At 38.0% G+C, this 22,681-nt stretch overlaps 1 protein-coding gene across 1 annotated transcript in view; it reads left to right on the top strand.

Annotated features, from left to right (window-relative positions):
* SEMA3C (sema domain, immunoglobulin domain (Ig), short basic domain, secreted, (semaphorin) 3C) overlaps positions 1-21,044 on the top strand; it is a 106,415-nt gene extending 85,371 nt beyond the window's left edge. The window contains exons 10-14 of the mRNA XM_008945168.1: positions 2,034-2,178; positions 7,075-7,297; positions 17,334-17,422; positions 19,521-19,562; positions 20,877-21,044. Coding sequence (XP_008943416.1) covers positions 2,034-2,178; positions 7,075-7,297; positions 17,334-17,422; positions 19,521-19,562; positions 20,877-21,038 — 661 coding nt within the window. The 3' untranslated portion in view covers positions 21,039-21,044. The remainder of the gene's footprint in view (positions 1-2,033; positions 2,179-7,074; positions 7,298-17,333; positions 17,423-19,520; positions 19,563-20,876) is intronic.
* The last annotated feature ends 1,637 nt before the right edge of the window (positions 21,045-22,681 follow it).

Raw genomic sequence — 22,681 nt, 5'->3', positions numbered from 1 at the left:
GTCCCTTTGCTCTTGCCCTCACCATGTGGTTGTAGTATGCAGAAAAGAAATAGCTACTGCTTCCTGATTTCTGATATGCTAGCCTATATTATACTTAGCTATTCTAACCTGCAAAGAGATTATCTGTTGGTTTGTCGGTTTATTTTTTGGGGTTATTTTTGTTAATTCATTTAATTATTTTATCAGTTTAGCAAATTATTTAATTTATTACTAATAATTCCTTTGATGGCAATTTCTAGTAAAACAAAATCCTTATATGAAAAAGTATTTTTTTCCTGGTACACTTTTGTCTTTTTTCATGTGGATCCAGTGATCTGTTTTCTCAAATATGTGAACCAGCCAGGAAAATATGATTTTATGTTATTTAATTAGGAAAAAAAGAATCTTATAGCTTGTAAACATCTGGTACTGTCTACATTTTATGATTCCTACTGCACAAAAGAGAAAATGCTGAGGTTACGTTTAGCAGTAAAACCACATTTATGATTAGGTTGTGGATGCACATGCCTGAACTGGAAACACTTTTACCTAATTCTCCTGGTATTTCTGCACTGGAAATGAGGTTTGAATCACAGGACCATATAAGGTGACAACAAAGAGAAAACCACTTTTTCCTGGCTCTCAAGCCATTTTCCCTCTATATATCAAAGTTTTACACTCATGCATTGCTGTTATCAAGAACCACATGGTTGATGCTTTGTTTCTCTTTGTCCAGCTATAGCTTGAATGTATTACCTAGTTAAACACAGGAATCATAAGGGTTTTCACTCCTTAACAGTTCCTTTACCTTCACCTCTGTAGACCTCCAACTCATAATAGTAGCAAGAGAGAAACATCCCAGCAAATAATAACTATTAGTAGTTTTATCTAAGCCATACAGAGGGAAACCAAGTAATACTGAAGCAAATTATTTTAGTGGCATAATCTGTTCTAAGTCTAACATAAAACATCTGGAAATACTAAATACATTTTTTAAAAAAATATTAATACCTACTAATATTTCTACAAATACCATAATCTACCTAAAAGGTTCCTTCTACTAATCCATGTACAGCTGAGCAATATGAATTGCACTTGCCTTGTTTAGACACTATGTGTAATGTTTTTTTTTTTCCTTCAACTGAAAAAAGAGTTACTTGGATTACCTTCATCCTACAATTAACATCAGGCAGATTTTAGACTGTCTGGAGTCTCCACTTCATTAAGATAAAGATCTCAAACCTTAAATGCAGTGGCAGAAAAGAAGAAGGCGCTGGTTCACTGTAGTCAACTTTATCCTAGTGCTCTTCATCATGAGCTTTAGGGCTTTTTCTGTTTGAGACCATCTCAGACTATTGCTGAACCCAGAGCAGTGGAAAAAGCATGCCCTGCTGATAGGTGACTCCCCAATGTTCTCTTCAGGAAGCATCAAACTTCAACCCTCTTGAAAGGGTCTTCCTAAGACAAATTTTGTGAGTGGATTTGAATACTGTATAGGAATAATTTCTTTACAGCTACAACCTGTCCCCTTAATTTTGCTTAGAAAAGCTGGCAACTGCTATAATCTAGGCAACTGTAATTGCACTGGATGTTTTGATTAATATTTTAGCCAAGTATTTTAGGAGGCTCATGGAGGTCTTGTGGTTAATATATTGGTAAAGAGCTCTGGAAACCTGTGCTGAGCTTGGCAGTAATAAGTTTATGAATCTGTTGTCTCAGTGAAGCCAGTAATTTGCCATTAATTTAACTAGGGCCACATCATATTTGTTTTATATTCAACATTAGGAAACTTTTTTGTTCTACCAGTGGGGTGGTACCTTCCTCCCTCTTTTTTCAGTTCAATATTCAAAAAGGTGCTAGGTCTTAGGAAATAGTGGTGTCTGTTGGGGAGCCAGATTAGCTAATTTTAAATTTATTAAATCCATGCCATAGAAGCATTAACTTGTTTTAATTATATTATTTTAGAGGTATCTTTCATCATTGGACCATGCAAAATAATGGAAAAGCTATACAAAAGTTGGTAAATTGCAGTACTTTTCCCTCCTGTCTTCCAGCTCCATATTTAAAGGCTCAGCCGTGTGTGTGTATCATCTGTCTGACATCCAGACTGTGTTCAACGGGCCGTTTGCACACAAGGAAGGGCCAAACCACCAGCTGATTCCATATCAGGGCAGAATTCCGTACCCACGACCTGGCACGGTAAGTAAGTAAAAAGATGTTTATGCAGACTTGCCAGTTTCTTGTCTTTGTTTAATACGTAAATAAATATTTATTCTAGGAGAATGGACTATATGTGACTGTGACACTTAGTTGCAGTTCAGAACAATTTTACTGGCTTCTCAGCTTGCCATACAAATCACATAATATCTGGAAATTTAGAAAGAAGTCGTGCAAAATGTTAATCACTCTTGCTGTTTCTGCTGAAAGGGTGGTAAGAATTATTTCATTAGACAGTAGTTATTTTGTTTTCATATACATTTACATCTTGTGTGTACGTCTGAGCAAAAGATAGCTAAATAAATAATCATACAACAGCAGCATTGTGTGTTCTGCTGTCTGGATACAGAGGTCTGTATGTCTTCAGTCTGTATGAATTTTCCATCACACTCTGAAGTTTTGCAGCTACTAGGATGCTTGGGAGATGTAGTAGGAGAAAAAGGCTTCTGGGACTTTTCATCTGACTAGGTCTAAGACCCTGTCAGGTACTAAATCTTACAAGAGAGACCTAGAAATAGATGAATTTTCATGCCTATCAGTTCATAGTAGTCCTCCTTGTTAAGAATTCTTTTTGTACACCTTGAAAAATTTTCAGGACTTTCTTTCACTGTATCAAGGGTAGTAGTAATCTTTCAACAAATTCTCCATTAACACTAGCTTTGTTTCAAAGTTTTACAAAGATGCCTTGTGAAAGATTTTAGAGTAACTGTTCTGTTTTTTGTTTTTGTTTTTTTTTTTCCCTTTTCATCTTTATGGTGTATAAAAATTCCTGTTGATGCACTTTTGTCATTATTTATTTATTTACATGCAATATTCTTAATTTATATTTAGCAAAAGTATGAAGTCTAATATATCTAGCTTTAATGAATAATGTATGAAGTTTCTCTAGACTCTTCTTTAAGTTCATATTTGCTAAATGAAGTATGGTAGTGTGGAGTTTTGTTGACTCCTATGAAGGATTCTTACAATTTCTTAAGTATCAGAATTAGATAAGTATGCACAGAATCATAAATTGTCTCAGCTGTGTAGTTATGAATTTTTTTGATTAATACTTCGTTGCTTTTCCATTTATCACAGGAAATTAATTTTTATTTTAATTTTGCAAGTCACTGCAAGAACCTTTTACCACATTGCTCTTTCATTCATATTCATCTTTGTACTGTAGATCTTGTTCTTTCCCTCTCTTTCTCTCTCATACACTAATGCTCAGATACATGGAATAGCTCTCCCTGTAAACACAGTTCTTCATGACATTTTAGTGCAATTATTACTGGATGTAAGATTTAGGACTTTCTGTTCCAAGATCTCTAGAATTAGCTGATCAATACCTGATATTCCACTAAGGTCTAATGCTAGCATTGTTCGTTGTTTGCATTTAATTAATGCAGCTCTAATCTCACGAGTTCACTGGAACTTTAGGCTTAAACTTTACCAAAAAGAAAATAAATGGCCCATTTAAACAGGAAGTTTCATGCTCCTGTGGTTAGTCACATTTTAGCGTTTCTTGCTGCTTCAGAATATTGTATTTGTGTGTGTTTCCTCAACCACTGCCATATTATTCTTGGTTCAACTCATGGAGGCTTATGAGGTATTCCAGATGGGCCTAAAGAAATTTGGCATCAAAATGAGGAGGGAAAAGAAAATTCAGATTTAGATTTAGTGTGGTGACAGAAGTTATCTACATGTTTTAGGTGTCTCAACAAGCTCTGAATTTGAGGACAAATTCTTTGATCATAGCTCACATAAAAAATAAAGCTAAAAGAGGTGCTTTTAAAATGATCCTTGCTGGTTTTCTGATTACTGTTTTTTCTGTGCTTCCCCACAATTCAGCCACAACACAGTGACTTAAAGTGACTTATATTTTCTAATCTGGGAATTTTTTGGCTTTAATTTCATTGCAAAAAAGTTCCACTTCTAAGCACACACCATTAACTATTTTTCACTTATGTCAAAGCGTCTATAAAAACTGGGACATGGGGATTTTTGTTGCTGCTCACAATTTATGTTCAAAGGGTTAACTTTGAATAGCTGTGCTTGCAGACTATAGGGCATAAGCCTCTTTCCTCTGGAACGCAGGACTTTTGCAACCTCTGTGATGCTGGACTAGACAGGAATGCCTTTTTATGTGACATGGGAAATTCTACTTTACAGTTGCCTAAAGAGATACTAGTACTAAACCTCTGGACAGAAGTGAGTGTTCATTGTGTTGCAGTAGACTGGGTAAACAATGAAAAGGCTTTGGTATAGCCTCAGTAGGATTAAATAAAGCAATAAGTTAATTTGGCCATAATCAACTTCACAGCTTTTGGCTGCCCTTCACTAAATACCAATGATTCCTTCTTTTTCCACAATCTCTACTTACTTACGAAAAAAGAAAGGGGAAAAAATTATATAACTGGCAGCTTGCTACTAACTTCAATGATGTTTGAGGATAGTTTCCATTTCTCAGAGTTTACAGAAACAGGTTTTTTACCCACAGCATATTGGGGAATATGCTGTAAAGTAAAGAATTCTGTTTCTCTCTGCAATCTAACTGCATGGTGATCAACTGTGAACAGAAGTATTGTGTAGCCAAGTACTCGAATGAGGTGTGAAGGCTACACATTCAATCCCCAAAGGAAAGGGAAAGCTTATAGAGTTCTTCGGTAACATCTTTTACTTGTCCTTGGTTTACAAGGGGGATAGCAAAATAATTAATTGATTAAAGATGTTTGTTAAGGCTTTGCTCAGAACAATGATATCATACAAGTTTTTAGGGTCATACTGGGGTGAAACATCGTATCGACATTTTTGCAGGAAGTCACAGACAAAGGTCTTATGATCTCCAAGTCAAGAATGGAAGGGCAGAAACTATCAGAGAAAGTCTTCTTTTAACTGAGCTGTGTGAGGCAGAAAGTTTAATTTGAACTGCTTATGAAACAGAATCCCTCTGGAGAGGAACAGAGGTTTGGCAGATCACTACCAAGTAGAATAATCTTGCTAATAGCCCACAGATTTATGAACACAGTTCTTTTCTCAGCATTTGTTGCTAATCTTAGCAGATAGATACATACATTTCCTGGAAGACTGTGGATGCAAGTGCCACAGAGGAAAGGAGCAGAGCAAAGACGATAATAAGAATTCAACTTTATGAGCAGTCTTAGAGGGCTAGCATGCAGTGTCATTTCTAAAGAGAACCAAGCCAAAACCTTTAGAATAAATCAGAGTCCAGAAGAATCAATTGTCAAGGATGTCAGATGAGAAGGGAGACCCATATCTGATCTGCGTTCCTGTTCTTCCTTAAGGTAACTGATGCCAAAGAAGTTTCTTTTATAGAAAAGCTCCCACCAGAACTGCTCTACTCTCTATGAATAATTAAATCCTAACTAAGCCAGAAGATGATTCTAAAGGCTGGGATTAGGCTGCAGTCCCATCTCTATTTGGTTCCTGGTATTGCCTAATGAATAGTTTATTAGGTGCACAAGATGGAACAGCTTTTAGCAGCAAGGGTAGGATGGGCACTCCTATCAGGTGGTTAGAGGAATCCCCTGGGAGGTGAAGACACAGATTCTAACATTTGCTCACATCAGGTAGGTTGTACACATGAGTCATATATCCCCAGTGAGTTTCCTACACTCCCAGAGTATGATTCATTTTGTGTAATTTTAGCCGTCTAAATGCAGGGCATCTAGCCTGAATTACTGACTACAGAGGAAACCTAGATGGCTAATTAAGAATAAATGCATGACTTTGAGACAGTAGAAGTTAGGTGAGGTAAATCTTTCCCAAAGCTACTAGCTGTTTTTGTGTCTGTGGTTTTGACCAGAAATTCCATCGTAGACGTAAGAATGGTCCTCATCAAAATAAGCAAGCTTCCATGAGATGCTTCATATTGAACAAATCAATATTTTCCAATTGGAAAAATACTGTGTTGAAACCTTTCTGAATAGCTCCAATACTCCAATGAGAGTTCACAGCTCAGAAATCTGGTAAGGGGTGGGGGGTAAAATCTGAAATCTGGTAATGAAAGCTCAGAAGCAGCAATAAGAAGTGAGGTAAAGATAACTGGAAAAAAAAAAAAATCGTGTGAATTAGGACCTGTACATCCAGAACATTGTACCTGTTAGTGACACAGCTCCTTTTAGCTTCACTTTTAGCAAACACACAAAAGATTGCTTTTATTTCCTCACAAGGTCCAGGATGCTTCAGGGCTGATTATTTGGATGATTCTTGATTACATTTAAAGACACATCCAGAGTATTCACAGACCTCTGTTATTTCTGAGGCATAGAGGAAGGTATAGACAACACCCTGTGAATGTCCGGTCTTTTCAGATATAAATGAGTTGTCATGGGACCCCCACATCAACTCCGTATTGCTTTTTCAAAAGAAGATGAGTCACAGGCACTTTCTCCATCTCATAATCAATGTAATGACTAGAGAGTTATTGACCAAATTAGAGTTCAGTGTCAGATTTTTCCTTTTGCCTTAGAACTAATTCTATAACAATCCATCTGCAAAAGCTTGGTACCTTCCCATACATGCTTGGATTTTTTTTTTTTTTTTTTTTTTTTTTTTTTTTTTCCACCAGGCAGCTTAGAAGCATTAAAAAATGTAGAAATAGGTCCAGAAGTATGGATCTTTGCCATCAAGCTAGGTTTTGAAAGTGCAAAAGTATGTTTGTGTTTGCTTTATTGGAATTGATGGGAGTTCAAAGTGTAGCTATTCAAGCACTTCATTCCCATTACTGGAACATAATTACCGTCAGTCAGAGGCTGAAGTGCTCTTTCGGGAGTTTACTTTGTCAGCTATCTGTCAATATTGGTAAGTGATTTGGAGATGAAATCTCTCTGAAAGATACTGAGTATTGTTAAGCATTACTGTGCATGTTCCCTACAGTGTCCAGGAGGAGCCTTCACACCTAATATGCGGACAACCAAAGAGTTTCCAGATGATGTTGTGACCTTCATCAGAAATCACCCTTTGATGTTTAATCCCATTTACCCAATACACAAGAGGCCATTAATCATACGGATAGGAGCTGACTACAAGTATACAAAGATTGCTGTGGATCGAGTGAATGCTGCTGATGGAAGATATCACGTCTTGTTCCTCGGAACAGGTGAGATGAGCTTACCAACAGTGGCTTCCCTCCATTGCATTATAATTTGCGTCAGCTCCCATGTGTACAACTTATAGCTTTCAGAAATGGTTATTTAAATGTGTTTGTGATCAAAAAAATGTCTGTAGAAATTCATAAATTAGGTTCTTTCTACTTTCTGTGCATTTCTATGTTTACTACAGATGTTAATTATGTGCGAGAGATACAATATATTAATATGAATTTTACCTGAGACAGAAATCAACACTAGTGTATATTGTATTTAACCTAAATAAGAATGCTTCTCTTCAGTATGGTTTGTCTGCAACATGATTCCACATTAGAATTTGATGCTAACATAAATAAAAATACCAAAATCTGGCTTCGTATTGTTTTGGATACTCTCGATATCATTAGTTAATGTATGCTGTGTAAGTTACTTCTGAAGAAAAACATGTTCTGATCAGGTTGTTACAAAGGCAGAAATAACAACTCCACAGAAAAACAAAAAGGAAAACTATGAAAGTGCTTAGGAGAGAAAAAGAAACAAATGGTTGGAGTCCTAGCAGTAGTGATCACAGAGAATTTGATACAAATATTCTAAAATACTTTCTGTCTAATATAACCTACATTTTGTTTTTAGTTACATCAAATTTGAATCTGGTGTTATGCTTCTGAAGTCTGTAGGGAACAGGTCAAGTGATTCTCATACTGATCAATTTTAATTTTTTTAAATATTCAGATATGAATTGCACTTTTCTGATTGAAGCAGACAAGCAGAGTGGAACTCTGTCTAGACTCTCGGATTCATTTACATCTGAAACTCCCACTGGCTTAACAGGGCATTATAAACTGATAGGCACAGAGGCTAATCTTTTTTACTACAGATGGTTTCAAGTAGAACAAAGGGAAAGAACTCCAGGAGAACAAGTATATCCCTGAACATCAGAAAATAATTACAAAGATGGCTTGCATTGCTTTTATGGTTCACATATTATTGTGGTCCTGGTTGTTTTCTGCTTGTAGAATAAGCGTGTTTGCCAACAAACTCACATGGGGCTGGGAATAACCATCCTGTGTAATGGTTTTAGGAAGCTGGAGCTAAAGAAATCTCTCAGGAATGTCAGGCTTCTGTAGGGGCAGGATTAAAAGGAACTCTTTTCACTCTTACTAGAAAAACCTCCCCTACTATCAAAATCAGCAGAGCACCATTGTGCCAGAGGAGGCCAACTGCACACCATGCTTCATTAGCAGAAGAGTATCCAGCCAGCAGGTTGCTAGAAGGGATTCTTCCCCTGTATTCTCCTCCAGTCAGGAATACTGTGTCTAGTTGTGTGCTACCCAGTACAAGGAAAACATTGACTTAACAGAACAAGTTAAGTTGAGGAACTGTAGCGTGTGATGTTTGAGAAGAGTCTGAGAAAATTTGGCTTGTTCATAGAAAGCTCAGGAGACCTTACTGCTGTTGACAGCTATCTAGTGACACAACTACCTAACGGGATAAAAAATAGACCTGGACTCTTCTTAAGGTGTTTGGTGTCAGGGTGAGAGGGACTTGACACAAGCTGCAACACGGGACATTGCAATTAGATACAAAGGAAAAGATTTTCACCATCAATGTGATCAAATATTGGAACAAGGGCCCACAGAGGTTCTGAATTCTCAGTCCTCAGAGACACAAGGGATTCAAAACTCAACCCAGCACAGCCCTGAGCAGCCTGCTCTAATTGAACCTGCTTTGAGTGGCAGACTGGACCAGATGACTTCTAGAGAGACCCCCCCCCAGCCTACAGACTTGTGTGGTTCAATGAAAGGAAATAGGAAAATGGAAATACTTCACTCATGTTCTTTTGTCAAACCTTTACCAGGTCACCATCTACTGTACTGTGAATGCTTAGTATACTGTAAGGCATAGGCGAGGTAGAAGCAGCTCTGGAATTACATTAGATATTGTGATTTTAAATAAAACAATAAGAAGAATTACAACAGGTTTTGGTCTAGGTCTTTTTTGGTTTGGTTGGTTGGTTGGTTGGTTTTTTGGTTCATAAATGAGTTTTAAGGTGTTTTTGAAGATCTCTTTGATCCTACTTGTAGGGCCATTGGAAACTACCAAATTAAGCTAATTAGGACAGGGCTTTCTTCTTGAGGTGAGTTTCCCCCACCCCCTTCCCTGACGTGTAACCCCATTTTCTTTTTAGTTTAATTAATGCAGCTGCGGTTCTTGACTTTAGGACCCTTTAGGGTCATTTTTCTCCTTTGCTACAGAATTAAAGTCTTTGTACACTACTATAAAAATATCAGAAATGTTAGTAGACACTGTCCCTACTACTGTGGTATAATTCCACAAGAACACTAGTAAAGAAGTTTTATTTTTCTGTTAGCTTTCTTCTTTGCCAAATCACTATGTTTAGCCAGAGACGTAGCTTGGTAGGCTTGTACAGATCTTTCAAATTAATATTTTAGGCTTTTTTTTTTTTTTTATATAGCGGAACCAAAGGGAAGGAAATGCTCCCTAAAGATCTAATGTTCATTTGGGGCAAATTCTACTAAGATTAGTGAAAAAATAAAGACATAGACATTTCCAACCAATACGGAATTGTTAATGTAGTGGTTAATACACCTGTGATTCATTAAAAGCATTAAGGTACCTCAGCTTGTTCTTTTGTTTTATGAAGCTTCTTTTGTGTGTCAGCACAGGATCCATTATGGATCAAATACCTAAACTACAGCTCTTGATAATTTATATTCGTTGTTTTATTCTCTGCATTACACTGGAGACAAGAATCATTGTCTGGTTTCTAGTTAGTTGGAGGGGAGGCATTATTCTTCCTGAGTAGGCCACATGACATTAATAGCTTCCAAGGTGTTCCTCAGAAGAAATTCATGCAATGTAAGTTGCTACTTGTCTCAGTCCTTTCAAATAAAGGTGATGAAGTTTCAGCCACTGAGAGGAGAAACTTGTTTTCTTTATTCTCTGCTTGCTGTGAGACTCAGGAGGATTTGATAGAGATATTAACTGTCAAAAGGAATGCAGAGGGAATTTTCTTTGGTGTCAATATGTCCCAGCAAATGTAGAACCCATATTGTATAGAAGAATTTCATGTGATAATTTCCTTGGGAGCCTGGAGCCCCACAGCAAGAGACAATGGGACCTGACACCTGGCGACAATTACGCTCAGCTCAGCTGATGAGTTACTGCTGCTGAACTGAGATGTTGCCAGCCATGTCTGTCACTGTCAGTGACCTGTCTCATGCTTGAAATTGGAGTGTTTTATGTCTTGCCAGATGCAGAGCACACAAAATATTTAGCTTTTCCTCTCTTCCTCCTCTGCAGCCTCAGTAATAAATCAGTTCCTGAATGCAAGTGAAGAATAACAGAAGTATAAAGCTCCAAGAACCCCAGTGGTTTTCATCATGTAGCCATGGCATGGGAGCGTATAGGCAGCTGTGTCATTTTTTCACATTAATGTGAGATAAATGTAGTATTTCCTTTGCACCCCCAGACAAAAGTGCTGAGCTCACAGGGGCTGCTCTCTGCCCAGAGTTAATACCTTGCCTTCCTCCATCACTTGCCACATAGCTAAAAAAATAAATCCTTGGGGCTGACATTATTTTTGAAACATTCCACCCGCTTTTCAAATGATAACAATCTCCTGTTTTCCCTGTGCTTTTAAACGTGAAGATTCCCAAAGCACTTAACAAAACTTGCAAATTTTCTTAAATCCACCCAAAGGGATCTCTTCACCTCCCTCTGAAATGAGTTGATTCAGAGTAAGGAGCAAATCTTTAGTGGTAGAGAGCAGTGCTGCAAGAAGGAGTGCTGTATACCGTGACTACTCAAAGACAAAGCCCAAGGGTAGTTTACTTGGGTAGAATGTAATGACTCATTTGCATATTTGACGAGGGTGATGCTGATGGTACTTTTTCCTTATGCAATGAGTAATAACATATTCAGTTCAGGAATTTGGGATTGGAGTTCAGCTTCGATTATCCCATTTCTGTGGTAGGTTAGGGCTCAGCCCCGAAGTTGCTGAGTCACCCTACAGTTTTACTGTAATTACTTTACTCATTTCTGTTGTATCTAAAGAACAGGAGCCTTCAATATTTTCTATTTATCCTTTGCTAGATTGTTTTCCATCTGAATTTTAAGAACAGCAGTAACACAGCATGAAAACATTTTCCTGAGATTAATATTTATTTTTTAAGCATGCCACCTACTGTTTACAGTATGAAAGCCTTTGGTCAAAGTACACACAGATTGCACAACCAAAAGATTTAAGCATGGGGTTTTTTATTGCTCTTGTTACAAAAATATCTAAATGCCTGGGTCAAACTTGGGTACACTAAACAGCCATGGGCACCAATAGGATTTTTTTTTCAGATTCGTGGTATCAAGATAGGATGTTTTTGTGGAAAGAGATCTAAGTTTCTGTCATGAAAAGGCATTTCAGACTTCAGTGTGGCTTATTCAGATGGTTAATGTGGGCCACATGTATCTAATGTGACATGAGGTTGCTTGATGTTTCTTATTATCTTTTCTTCTCTGATGCAACGCTTGTTTTCAAAGTTTGGATACAGTGTGTCCAGAACATAAGGTTGTAATACTTATTTTCATGGTGTTACATGATGGCTGTCTTTTTGGAAAACTTACCCTTGCTGACAACAGTAGCCTCTAGTAATGCAATAGCCGAAGTCATGTAATGAGCTACAGATTCTAACAGAGAGAGATAATCTGGTCAGAAGAGCAAGCTTGCTTCCCATAGATTTGCTGGCTGCAGCTTCGTGACTCTGAGCTTGGGAAGATGATGTTGCACAACAGTGGCACAACAGGCAGCAGACAGTTTTCTTTTTCCTCTTGGTCATAGTGCCTGAGTCATTGAAAACCTTTTATTGACCAGCTCATCCAAAGATTTTTCACAGCCTTTTAAGAAGTTATGTAAGTCTAGAGAGTGTTCCTCCATATGTTTCATTTCCCCTGTTCACTTATTTTTCAAACAAGCTCATAGTGTGTCCCAAAAGTTTAACCAGTCTGGGGCTATGTGAGAGTTTTGCTCTCAAGTGTGAGCTCATTAGACATTTGTATCTGTCTTTTTGTCCTTGATGCAGCTTGAATTTTACAAATTTTCACAGCAATTCTAGAAACTGGAAAAAAATTACACCCATTTGGCAGATCAGTGAACTAAAGTGCAGAGAGGTTGGGTGGCTGTGATGGGAGCTCTGACTTACAGAAGACACCTAAGGACAGCAGAGAGCATGGAGACTTGATTCAGCCCTGGCTGATAAACTGCCACCATCTCAGGTTTTCTGCTGAGCTTCAACATTTTCTCAAACAGAGATTTTAAACATTCTGTGAACATCTTGCTTTCCTTTTTCTTTGTTGTATTATTTGTTTGCATCAGGTTCACCTCAGATTAGAGACCACAACTAATCAAGCTGCCATTAGGGCTAACAAGTGCAACATGGGGAAAAGTTTTCAGAGGGTCTGCAGCAATATCAGGCACGTCAGGGACAGGGTTTACTGCAGGAAGGCTCTCTGTGAAACTCCTGCCAGAGTGAGTAGCAGTTGGTGTCCATTGCAGTTTTTTTTGGGTTTTTTTGTTATGTGGAAAAGTCAAAGGGTTTTTTTTGTTGTTTTGCTACGTGTGATGTGGCTCAGGGGTAGACGGGTCCTGACTCTCTTTGAGGCTCACAACACTGATAACTGCAGTGTTCACTTAGGGCTGGAGAAAGAAAAGATAAGCAAAATTCAGAGAACAAACTTTCAACTCAGACTTCCAGATTCTGCCAAACAGCAGTGTATTGTTCATTGCTGTTCACTAAGCTTTGCCTTTTCCATTGCCCGTGGTCAGCCAGAGCAGGAATTAGTGTAATCAGGCATGGTCCAACTGGTATCAATGAAGCTTAGCTGGTCCAGAATCACGCCCTGCCTTTAAGGAATTTTTTATATTTTTTTAAAATTTTTGTTGTTATTATTAATTTGTCTCATCTTCTTCCTTCCGTGGGCCGTTTGTTGGACTGCCTTCCTTCTCCATTATTTCCCACTCTGGACACACTGTACATAATTTTTTAGACTGTAGGATGTTAGCACTCTCCTCCCTTGCTGTTCCCTGTTTGTCAGTCCTCTCAGAGGGAACACAAGTTCAGTAACATTGTCTTCCGTGTCAGGCTGGGAGACCTACAGTCCTTCAAGCAAGTTTGAAAAAGAAAACCATTATGAATTGCTCTTGACTTGCTGTCAGCTTGAGGGAGATTCTTTCTCATTTGTCCATTTGCCCTCGACTCACTGACTGCTGGGCAGCAAACAGCTCCTAGAGAAAAGCCAGGGAAGGGATGAGCGTCAGTGTGCCTCTTCACTTCTGCATTCTAGTGGTGGACTGATATTCTGGAGACACAATAGCTTTTTTCAGGACTATATGAAATCATAATACTGTAGAATTGTTTTCAAGTGGATTTTTGGAAGTAACAAGGAAACAGCAAAAGAAACTGCCCTGTTCACTTTGAAGTTTTTTTAAAACATGTATCTCCTGCAGAGCGCAGTGCTGCATCCTTTCCAACCTTCCTTCTGACCAAGGAATTTAGTTTGCTGCCTTGCTATTAATGGAAATAAGCAAATAAGATTTTCAACAAAACTTAAATGTACCATAAGCTTTCTGTCATGAACACATATAAGTAATTTGTCAGTTACTGTGCTTATAGTGAAGACATCGGTACTACTGAGAAAAGAATAAGACATGGTTTGAGGGCACAAATATCTGCTTTCATTTATTAAGGAAAAGGCTGAAAAACAGGAGAAAAACTATTTTTAGAAGTGGTGGAGGGTTTCAACCTGTTAGCCATGTTTAGTTGGAAGTATTTATATATAATATATGTAGACAATTGGAATCCCTTTCTTTAAATGATTTTATTTAATGAAGAGCTTTCTATTGCGTACTTTCCCTAACATGAATATTTATTTTAAATGCTGTATTAAGTTTCCCTTAAAACAGCAGAGCATTCCTTTCTGCAAGTATCTGTCCCTCATGGTACAATACTGAGGCAAAGTGACTGATAAAATATTGAGTCAAAGGAAATGAATACCGAGGTAAACAGTCCTTAACTCTGTGTATTTTTCTGGGGTGTGACCAAAAAAAAAGTAGATAGGAACCTACTCTTCAAATAGAAAAGGTTATTAGGACACAAGGACTTGGCGTCAGGCATTATCAGTATTTTCTGTGCCAATACTCAGGATAAAATCTCCCCTAAGTTTCTGATTTCAGTCTGGGGCAGTGTTGGAGGACTGAAGACAATTTAGGAATTTGAAATGTGTGGCATGTGCTAATGGTTCATTGAAATAAACTGGTTCTTCAGAGGCTCAGCAGTCTCACATTCCTTTGCAGGTAAGGTCACTGTCAACATGCTTGGTGCCCTGTGTGTCAGGGTTACAGGTAGCTGACACTTCACAGGCAGCTGAAAAAAAATACAAAAGGCTGAAACTTATTCCTGCACTTCTGATACATGTATTGTGTAGATTAATGTTAGAGAGAGGACATTGATAAAAGGATGCAAAGAGGCAGACTGGACTTAAGGTGTTGAAATGCTGGGGTCTGAACCCCGTGCCCTGAATTAAGGTTGACATATGCATGATTCCCACAGCCCTTCATACAGAGGTGGTGAGTTTGCCTTATAGCTTCCCCCCAGGGTGCGGCGGGCCCTGCAGGGAGAGCCAGAAGGGAAATGAGCCCCAGGGTTCACGCATGGAGTTGACAAAGGTCAGGTGTCTGCTTGGGGATAAAAGCTGGGACCACTTGCAGGGAGTCAGGAGTGTCTGTCTGTGGAGTGCACTCCACGGCGCTTCCTGGTTCAGGGCAGACCTCCTGACTCTCCCTGGAGCTGGGACCCAGTCTGTTTAGACCTTTGCGAACACGGGCTGATCGGGTGAGAGTCGCCATGTGGGCACCTTTCTCTTATGTGTTCAGCTTGCTGGTCTGGCTGTTTCCCATGCCAACTGGGGGCAACCTCGGGTCTCTGTTTGTACCACCTGTTGTGGGCCGAGTCGTGTCTCTTGTGGGATTGTTGGGGGTGGTGTCAATTATGTACCAGCTGATTGATCTGTTTGTACCCCCCGCGATCATTCATGCAATGTCCTTCTTGTCTACAATACAGTCTGTGTCTTGGTTCATCTTCCTGCTGGTGCTATCATTTTTGTTGGGCCTGGTCATTGGCAGAACAGCTGTATATATTTGGGAGTGGTTTATTTCCTTTAGAAGGATCAGAAGTACACATGCACACACACATGCTTCTTAGCTCCAACAAGGGATGCATCTGCAGCAGTTTAAAGCTTCGGTGGGTCCTGGCAGTTAGTAAATCTCTCTCAGGTTCTCATACCTTTGCTAATATTGGCACCTAGTCTAGACCACAGCTGTGCTATCACAGGATTTAGTTTCAGTAGAGTTTCTTCAGAAGGAACTGGTTTATCGTGCCATTGCATAATGAGGATAAATGTTCTCCACAGAAAATTCCCATGAAAAATTCATGCCTAATGTGCCTTGAGCATGTACAATTGGTAGCTACACATTTTTAAGTCTTGTCAGCTTTCAATTTTTCTTTTCCATTTATTTTTAAAAGATAAAATACTCCAGTGTGCTCTCTGTGTGTGGTCAGCTCATTACATATCAATATTATGGCTTTAAACCTTATTTTTCTTAAATAAATTATGTTATTTGCTAACTTCCTCAAGGGAAATAAGAAGATGTAAATAATTTACTGTAACCAACTTGCCCTGCAGCTCCAGCTATGGAATTTAGTCACTGACCTTAAAAGCAAAATTGCCCATTTTCAGTTTACGTTGTCTACATCATGAATTGCCAAACAGGAAGCTGAGATTTCCTTTCCTCAGTCACAAATTCATAAAAATGCACATAGGTGGTTACCTACATTGCACTATACTAATGTTTTACCAACTGCACAACTCTATGTTGCTCATAAAACTTCTGAAGGCTGAACAGAATCTACACCATGTGGTCTCATTCCTCAGCATCAATATTGAGCAAATAAACTTATTCTACTCAGATTAATTTCCAGCCCTTTCAGGCAAGAGGAATTCTGTGTGCTGTGCTTCTTCCAAGTAAAAATGCTTGTCCATGTGATTCTCCAACAGCCTGTCTTTTCTGACACATCAGACATACTTCAGTGGCCGTCTTAGCCTTTAAGAGCCTTCACAGATGGGCCCCTCCATCTCATATGTTCTTCCCACCTAACAAATTTAAGAAACTAATCACAAATATCCCTTTGGTTTCACTCATCACACACCCTCTGCAAAAACACTGCCATTTCCCCATCCTTCTTACTTATTCCTTATTTCTTATTCCTTTCATCTGAGTGGATTTGGAAGGCTTGGAACTATATTTTGAGAGGCTAGCCATGGTAGAATAGCTACAATATCTTCACCTTGCTTTCCCTTTTTTCCTTATGTACTAAAACATTAACTCCTACCAATATGTAATGTACTTGATTATTGTTTGACTTTCCATAAAAAAAAATAAAAAAATAAAAAAAAAGCTTTCATCTTACTTTATTTAGGTGTAGATAGAGTTATTTTTTGGAACATTTACCTTTCATATCGTCAGTTGTGATTATGTTTAATTAAGCAATATGAATATATATTAAATCTTGCAGTAGCTCCCTTTTACCTGTTTGTACTGCTGTGGTTTTACTTTAAGATCATTAGGATAGATACTGCCTCTGTCTCAATGTCTGTGCAACAACCAGTGTGGAAAATACTGATTTTGATTGATCCTTCTGGGTAGAATGGTAACAGTAATGGTAATAACTCCTACCTTACCCTTGCTTATCTGTGTTCATTTATGAGACTACTACTATACATAGTATTCCAATATAAGGAATCATCTCACATTTCTTTCTGACCCCAAATCCTAGAAATTCCTGAACATTTCTTACCTTTCTCTATGTCATAATGCTTACTCTGATGGTTTCTTTTCATAATTGATAATGGTTCATCAACTTTTTTCTTTTTCTCTCTGTTTGCCACACAGTGTCATTTTTTTCTCATCTTTTCCAGATCAAGGAACTGTACAAAAAGTTGTTGTGCTACCCACCAACTTCTCTGCAAGTGGAGAACTCATTTTAGAAGAGCTGGAAGTTTTTCAGGTTTGGCTTACTCCTACTTCTACTCTTCCAATGTGTTTGTTCTGACAAACGCTCTGTTCTAAGAGACTTTGGCAAGGGCAACTGTGACTTGATGAAAGAGCAAGTAAACGTGCATACTCTCAGCTTGCTACCCACCCAAAGAGGAATATAAAATGTCTGCTATTATGAAGGCTGTCGCTAGCTTAAATCCCTTTTTTTCCCCCCTATATTTAAGTTAGGGTTTTTTTATGTTGTTGTACTGGCTAGAAGGGTTTTGGTAATCACATTTTTACAAGGTCATGTTATAGTGACTGCCAGAAGGCAACTTTCATCCTTGGCATCATGTATTGAGACTGTCGTTATTTACAGATGGAATCTAAGCTTTTTGTACTACTTCAATTATCTGATAATCTTGCTGATTCTGAGCTGCAGAATGGAAGCAAACTAGTGTTGTTTTTGCTCAACTCCAGTTCTTCAAAGGCACATGCCTCTGGAGTCAAAAAAGCTACAAGCTTAACACAACATAAGCTGAGAAGAAACACAAACAATTACAGCAAGAAGTAAGGGAATAGCCTCTGTCAGTCACTCTGGTGTGTAGCAGCTTGTAATAACCTAAAGAAAATGTTTGCCCTTATGTTGAAAAATCCCTTTTCCATTTTTGACTGGGCTATTCTTTAAAACCAATAGTCTTGGGGCAAATGTCAGGATGAATCTATGAATTTAGTGATTTTGTCAAGGGCTTTTTTCTGTTTCATTGAGAGGATACAAAAAGGAAAATTTAAGGACTTATCTCTAGGCAGGCAGCATTAACAATTTCTTGAAAAAAAAAATACACTCTGTGTTAACCCTCATAAAGGCATAATTAGGCTTTTCTTCAAGACTTCCCTTTAAAAATTCTGTATGTGAGTAATATTACCTGAAGACTACCCTTCATCCAGGTATTGCTAATTCCATTTACTGAAACAAACTACTACAGAAAGAAGATAGGTGGGCTGAGAGGAATCCTCAACCTAAACATAGTTTCTGGACCTTTGTGCACAGGCTTTTTTTATCCTGAACCCTAAAAATCATGATATCCCTACCTCTACCATTGCAGTCTGTGCAGGCAGCATGGCAGTATTTTGATGACTCCATCCAGGAAGGAGACTGGCTGTGTGCTATTAAATATCAAGACTTAGCAAAATGCTGATTCTTTCCCAGAGTATGAACAACGAAAAGAGAACATGGCATCAAATCCAATGTTGCGTTTGACCTTGACTCTCTGGATAGTTCATGAGATACTACAGCAGCTCTAAACTCCTTCAAACCTTTGCCAATTCACATGTTTCGCAGCCAGATTTTTTAGTCCTGGACTCCCTGCTGTGCCTCTAGTCCACTGCAATTAATCCTTGCCCACTCTTATGGCTTTCCTTTGTGACTGAGCAAATGCTAAACCTTAAAACATTGCTGAACATTTTTATTACTATCAATTTTATCATTTGTTTGGATGAGAATAATGAATTGATGCATTTGCTTAAGGCAATGATTGTGATAATTCCCTTTTCCATCTCATTAATATTTGGTTTGGACACAGACAATAATAGACTGCAGTGATGACACACAGTAGTATACAGTACTGTCTCTGGGAAAGAAACATTCAATATATGCCATTTTTAATATTCTAGTTGATAATGTGAGCAGACATGTTGGATGGTAACCAAACTATATGCAATATAGATAAAGTGTAGGAGAAAAATGACATATTCAGATCATGCAGCAAACACTGTTTTTTATTACAAAGTGAGAGTAATGGCTTCAAAACACAATGTTCCTATCTTGCTGAGGTAACACAGATGGAAATTAATTAGAGGTGTACAAAAACTTGTTGATATACATGAGTAATAATAAAGTGGTTGAGCTTAGCCAGTACATTTTTTCTGAGAAACTAATTGTATGTGTGTCATTGGTTTAGTTCTGACAATAGCAAGAAATTAATAGGAGTGAGTGATGCCTTTCCAAGATATGAAATGTTATGGTTTTCTTAGACATGACTTAGGTTTACTTGAATTTTAAATTTTAATTTTAGGACAGTATTAACAAGAGAGTTCTTGTAAATGTGGTTTGGAATTTTGTCTTTCAGAGTAACTCTCCTATAACAACAATGAAGATTTCATCTAAAAAGGTAAAGGGAAAAAGGAATGCTTACTTAGTGCTTATTAACTGAGAAGCAAATTGACTTAAAAATGTTAGAATACCAAATGTTGTGCAGCATACTAAATATAGGCAGGAGATTTTCCATAATGAATATGAAGAAACTTGACTGAAGTTTGCATGAGCTGTTTTTATGCCTCAGAACAACTAAGAGAAAAAAAAAATTGTATTCATCTAATCATTTCTAATTCACTGAAAGTGTCAAATTTTTTGTTGTTTTCTTGGACAATTAAAGAAAAACAAATAAAAAAAAAATTTACAGAAAAAAATTCTGTAAATCTTAAATAGAAATTTTCCTGTGAAAGTCTGACCAGTACAAATAGGCATTATCTGGTCTGTTGGGTCCATGGTGGAGTTGTTCATATTTGTTTATTAGTAGTAAACAATAGCAATAAAAAAGGTGAAAATAGCTGAGAGGATTTCTGCTGAAATATTAGACACCTAAACGAAAAATATATATTCCATGATTTTGCAAGCAACAAGTTTCCCAATATTTTACAAAACTACTAATAAGTAAACATTATTAATTAAATTGAATTCAGTTTAATTTAAAACTTTATGACAAAGAGATTAAGGGAGTTTCAAGGCTTTTGTTCAATATTAATTTATATTTTAAGAATTGATCAACTGATTGTTTCTGAGTAAAACAGTCATTTTAGCCCAGATTTATTTAATTTGTATTTTAAGAATTGAAACAGTGGATGAATTATTTCTTAGTAAAACAGTCACTTTGGCCCGAATTTTGATGATGACCTATTCACTTTGAACTTCTGCAAAAAGCTCTCATTTATTATGAAAGTTCTTTTGGCTTATTTTTCCAGGTATATAAAGGTATCAGAATCTGGCCCTAAGCCTCAGCATAATCTCTAGGTTTTATGTCTTGGAAATCTGTGCACTGAGGAATCCAACTAGGAACTCTGCATAATATTTATTAAAGTGACTATATATAGAGAAAATACTTAGCCCAAAGGCTTGAGCCAATAATCCTCACTGAATAAGAACCAAATTCTCAAATCTGAGCAATATTAACTCGGATTGTCTGCTCCAAAACAGAACAATGACTCATTCCCCAGTGTTTCTAAGTGTTTTCTAACAGGAAGGTGGAAATATTATAGGCCTGTTCACCTGGGAGATGTCTGTTGATCTTGGCTTTATCTATATTAGTGGCTCCCCTCTTGGTTTTGAGTTAATTCCAAAATTACTTGAGAGGTTTTTAGACGTGTTAGCCGAGTCTCAGGTGAAGACCCTCCAGATCTGAATAAAATCTTTCCATTTCCTTCTCCAGCAACAGCTGTACGTGAGCTCGGACGAAGGGGTGACCCAGGTGTCCCTGCACCGCTGCCACATCTACGGCTCTGCCTGCGCTGACTGCTGCCTGGCCCGAGACCCCTACTGCGCCTGGGATGGCAGCTCCTGCTCCAGGTTTTATCCCACAGGGAAAAGGTGAGCAGCCCTCAGCAGCTCAGCCAAGTCTGCAAGGAGAGAGAGAAGGCTTTTGTTCTGCTCTGTAGCCTGAGGTGCTGTAATGTGATGGAGAAGTGGGATGTCATTCCTTTCAGGAGCGTGTTCAAGCAGTAGCTCCGTAGCTATTTGGCTTGGTATTGTTCATTACCTAGGAGTGTATGCTGTAAGAGTGTATGATAAAGAGCTTGCCACTTCATATTTAAAGTAAGGGACTGAAAAAAAAAAAAAAAGAGGAAAAAAATTACTAATAAATATTAATCCTTCTATCTCATGCATGCAAAATCAGTGAAACATTTGTTCCCTTTGTTTAAATTCAGTTGCTCACTATGGATGTAATTATGATAGCCCTAAAACCACCAAAATATCTCTCAGGCTGTCTAAGGAGTAAGGTAATTTTTTTTGTTTGTTTTTGTTCTTCATTCACTCTTAAGTGGGAAGAATTATTTCCAGGGAAATTTTAGGCAAATGTGATTTCCATGTAATGCCTGCAGATTTGGGGTTTTTGACCTGAGATTTATTAAACTAGACAGGAAAAGCAATTTCTTTTTAATTTACAGCAGAGCTAATAGTCCATCTCATAATTCTTATGCAAAACAGGAGTCCCTTTCCTCCACCCAAGGGAAATATTTAATAACAGGAGGCTGTAGAGCTCTTGTATTACTAAGTTTCCACTTCATACACAAACAAAGCTATGGAATACACAATGAGATATTACTGCAGAGGAGGCAAACCTTCCAGATGTGTGCCAGAGCTTTACCTGCTGTGTGCCACTGTGCTCCCTGCCTGCTTCTGAGCTGCAGACGCAGAAGACCAGATGCAGTTAATGGGCTTTACTGCTTTTCCTGCACGGAGGAGGGAGGCAGTAGACAGAATTAGGCAAAGCTTGGCTCTGCTCTGGTGATCCAACCAGCTGATGACTATGTCATCCCCTGGGTTTAACGACACCTTTTTTTGTTATTGCAAATTTTTCTTTACTCATACCTTACCTGAGATTAAAAGACAAGCCCATGTAGCAACTGGTAAAGTACCTGGGCTTTTTAGTGCTTTCCCTCAGCATATTCAGCCTCCGTCTGCAAACTTGATTGTTTTCTTCCATGGAACAAAGGTCAGAAGATGAGGAGAGGAAAGGAAAAAAAAAGAAAAATCCCCAAGCCTCAGGCCACCTAACTCCTATGCTAACATAGCTGCCAAAAGATATAATGAGCACTAAGGTATACCCAGTCTGTGCAGTTTCCGGTGGATTTTTTGCCATCCTCATTATATACACCCAGGGTTATTTCCACTGGGCCTTGCTTTCATGCTGACATTTTGTTTGCTATTTACTTTTTATATCAAACCAAAATGAACACGTAAAACTGTATGGAAAAAAAATCTATTTTTCATGTGTGAAAGGAAATGAGTTGTCCCATAATCAAACAAGAGATTATGGAAGAGAAAACACTGGTAATTAGAGCCAAACCCCACAGTCTAGACAGTAGTATCTGCTGGATACATTTCCATGTTTATTTCTTTTGACACTTCTGTCTCTTATGAATTACTGTGGTTCCTTATCCAGCATTGATTTACCTCAAAACACCTGACAGTATTATCATTTTCTAACCACCACGCTCTCAAACTTTTCTTTTA

This window comes from Merops nubicus, unplaced genomic scaffold, assembly GCF_000691845.1.
Source record: "Merops nubicus isolate BGI_N331 unplaced genomic scaffold, ASM69184v1 scaffold12778, whole genome shotgun sequence".
Classification (NCBI taxonomy): Eukaryota; Metazoa; Chordata; class Aves; order Coraciiformes; family Meropidae; genus Merops; species Merops nubicus.
The sequence above is the reverse complement of the archived record's forward strand: the minus strand, read 5'-3'. Positions and strand labels throughout refer to the sequence as shown.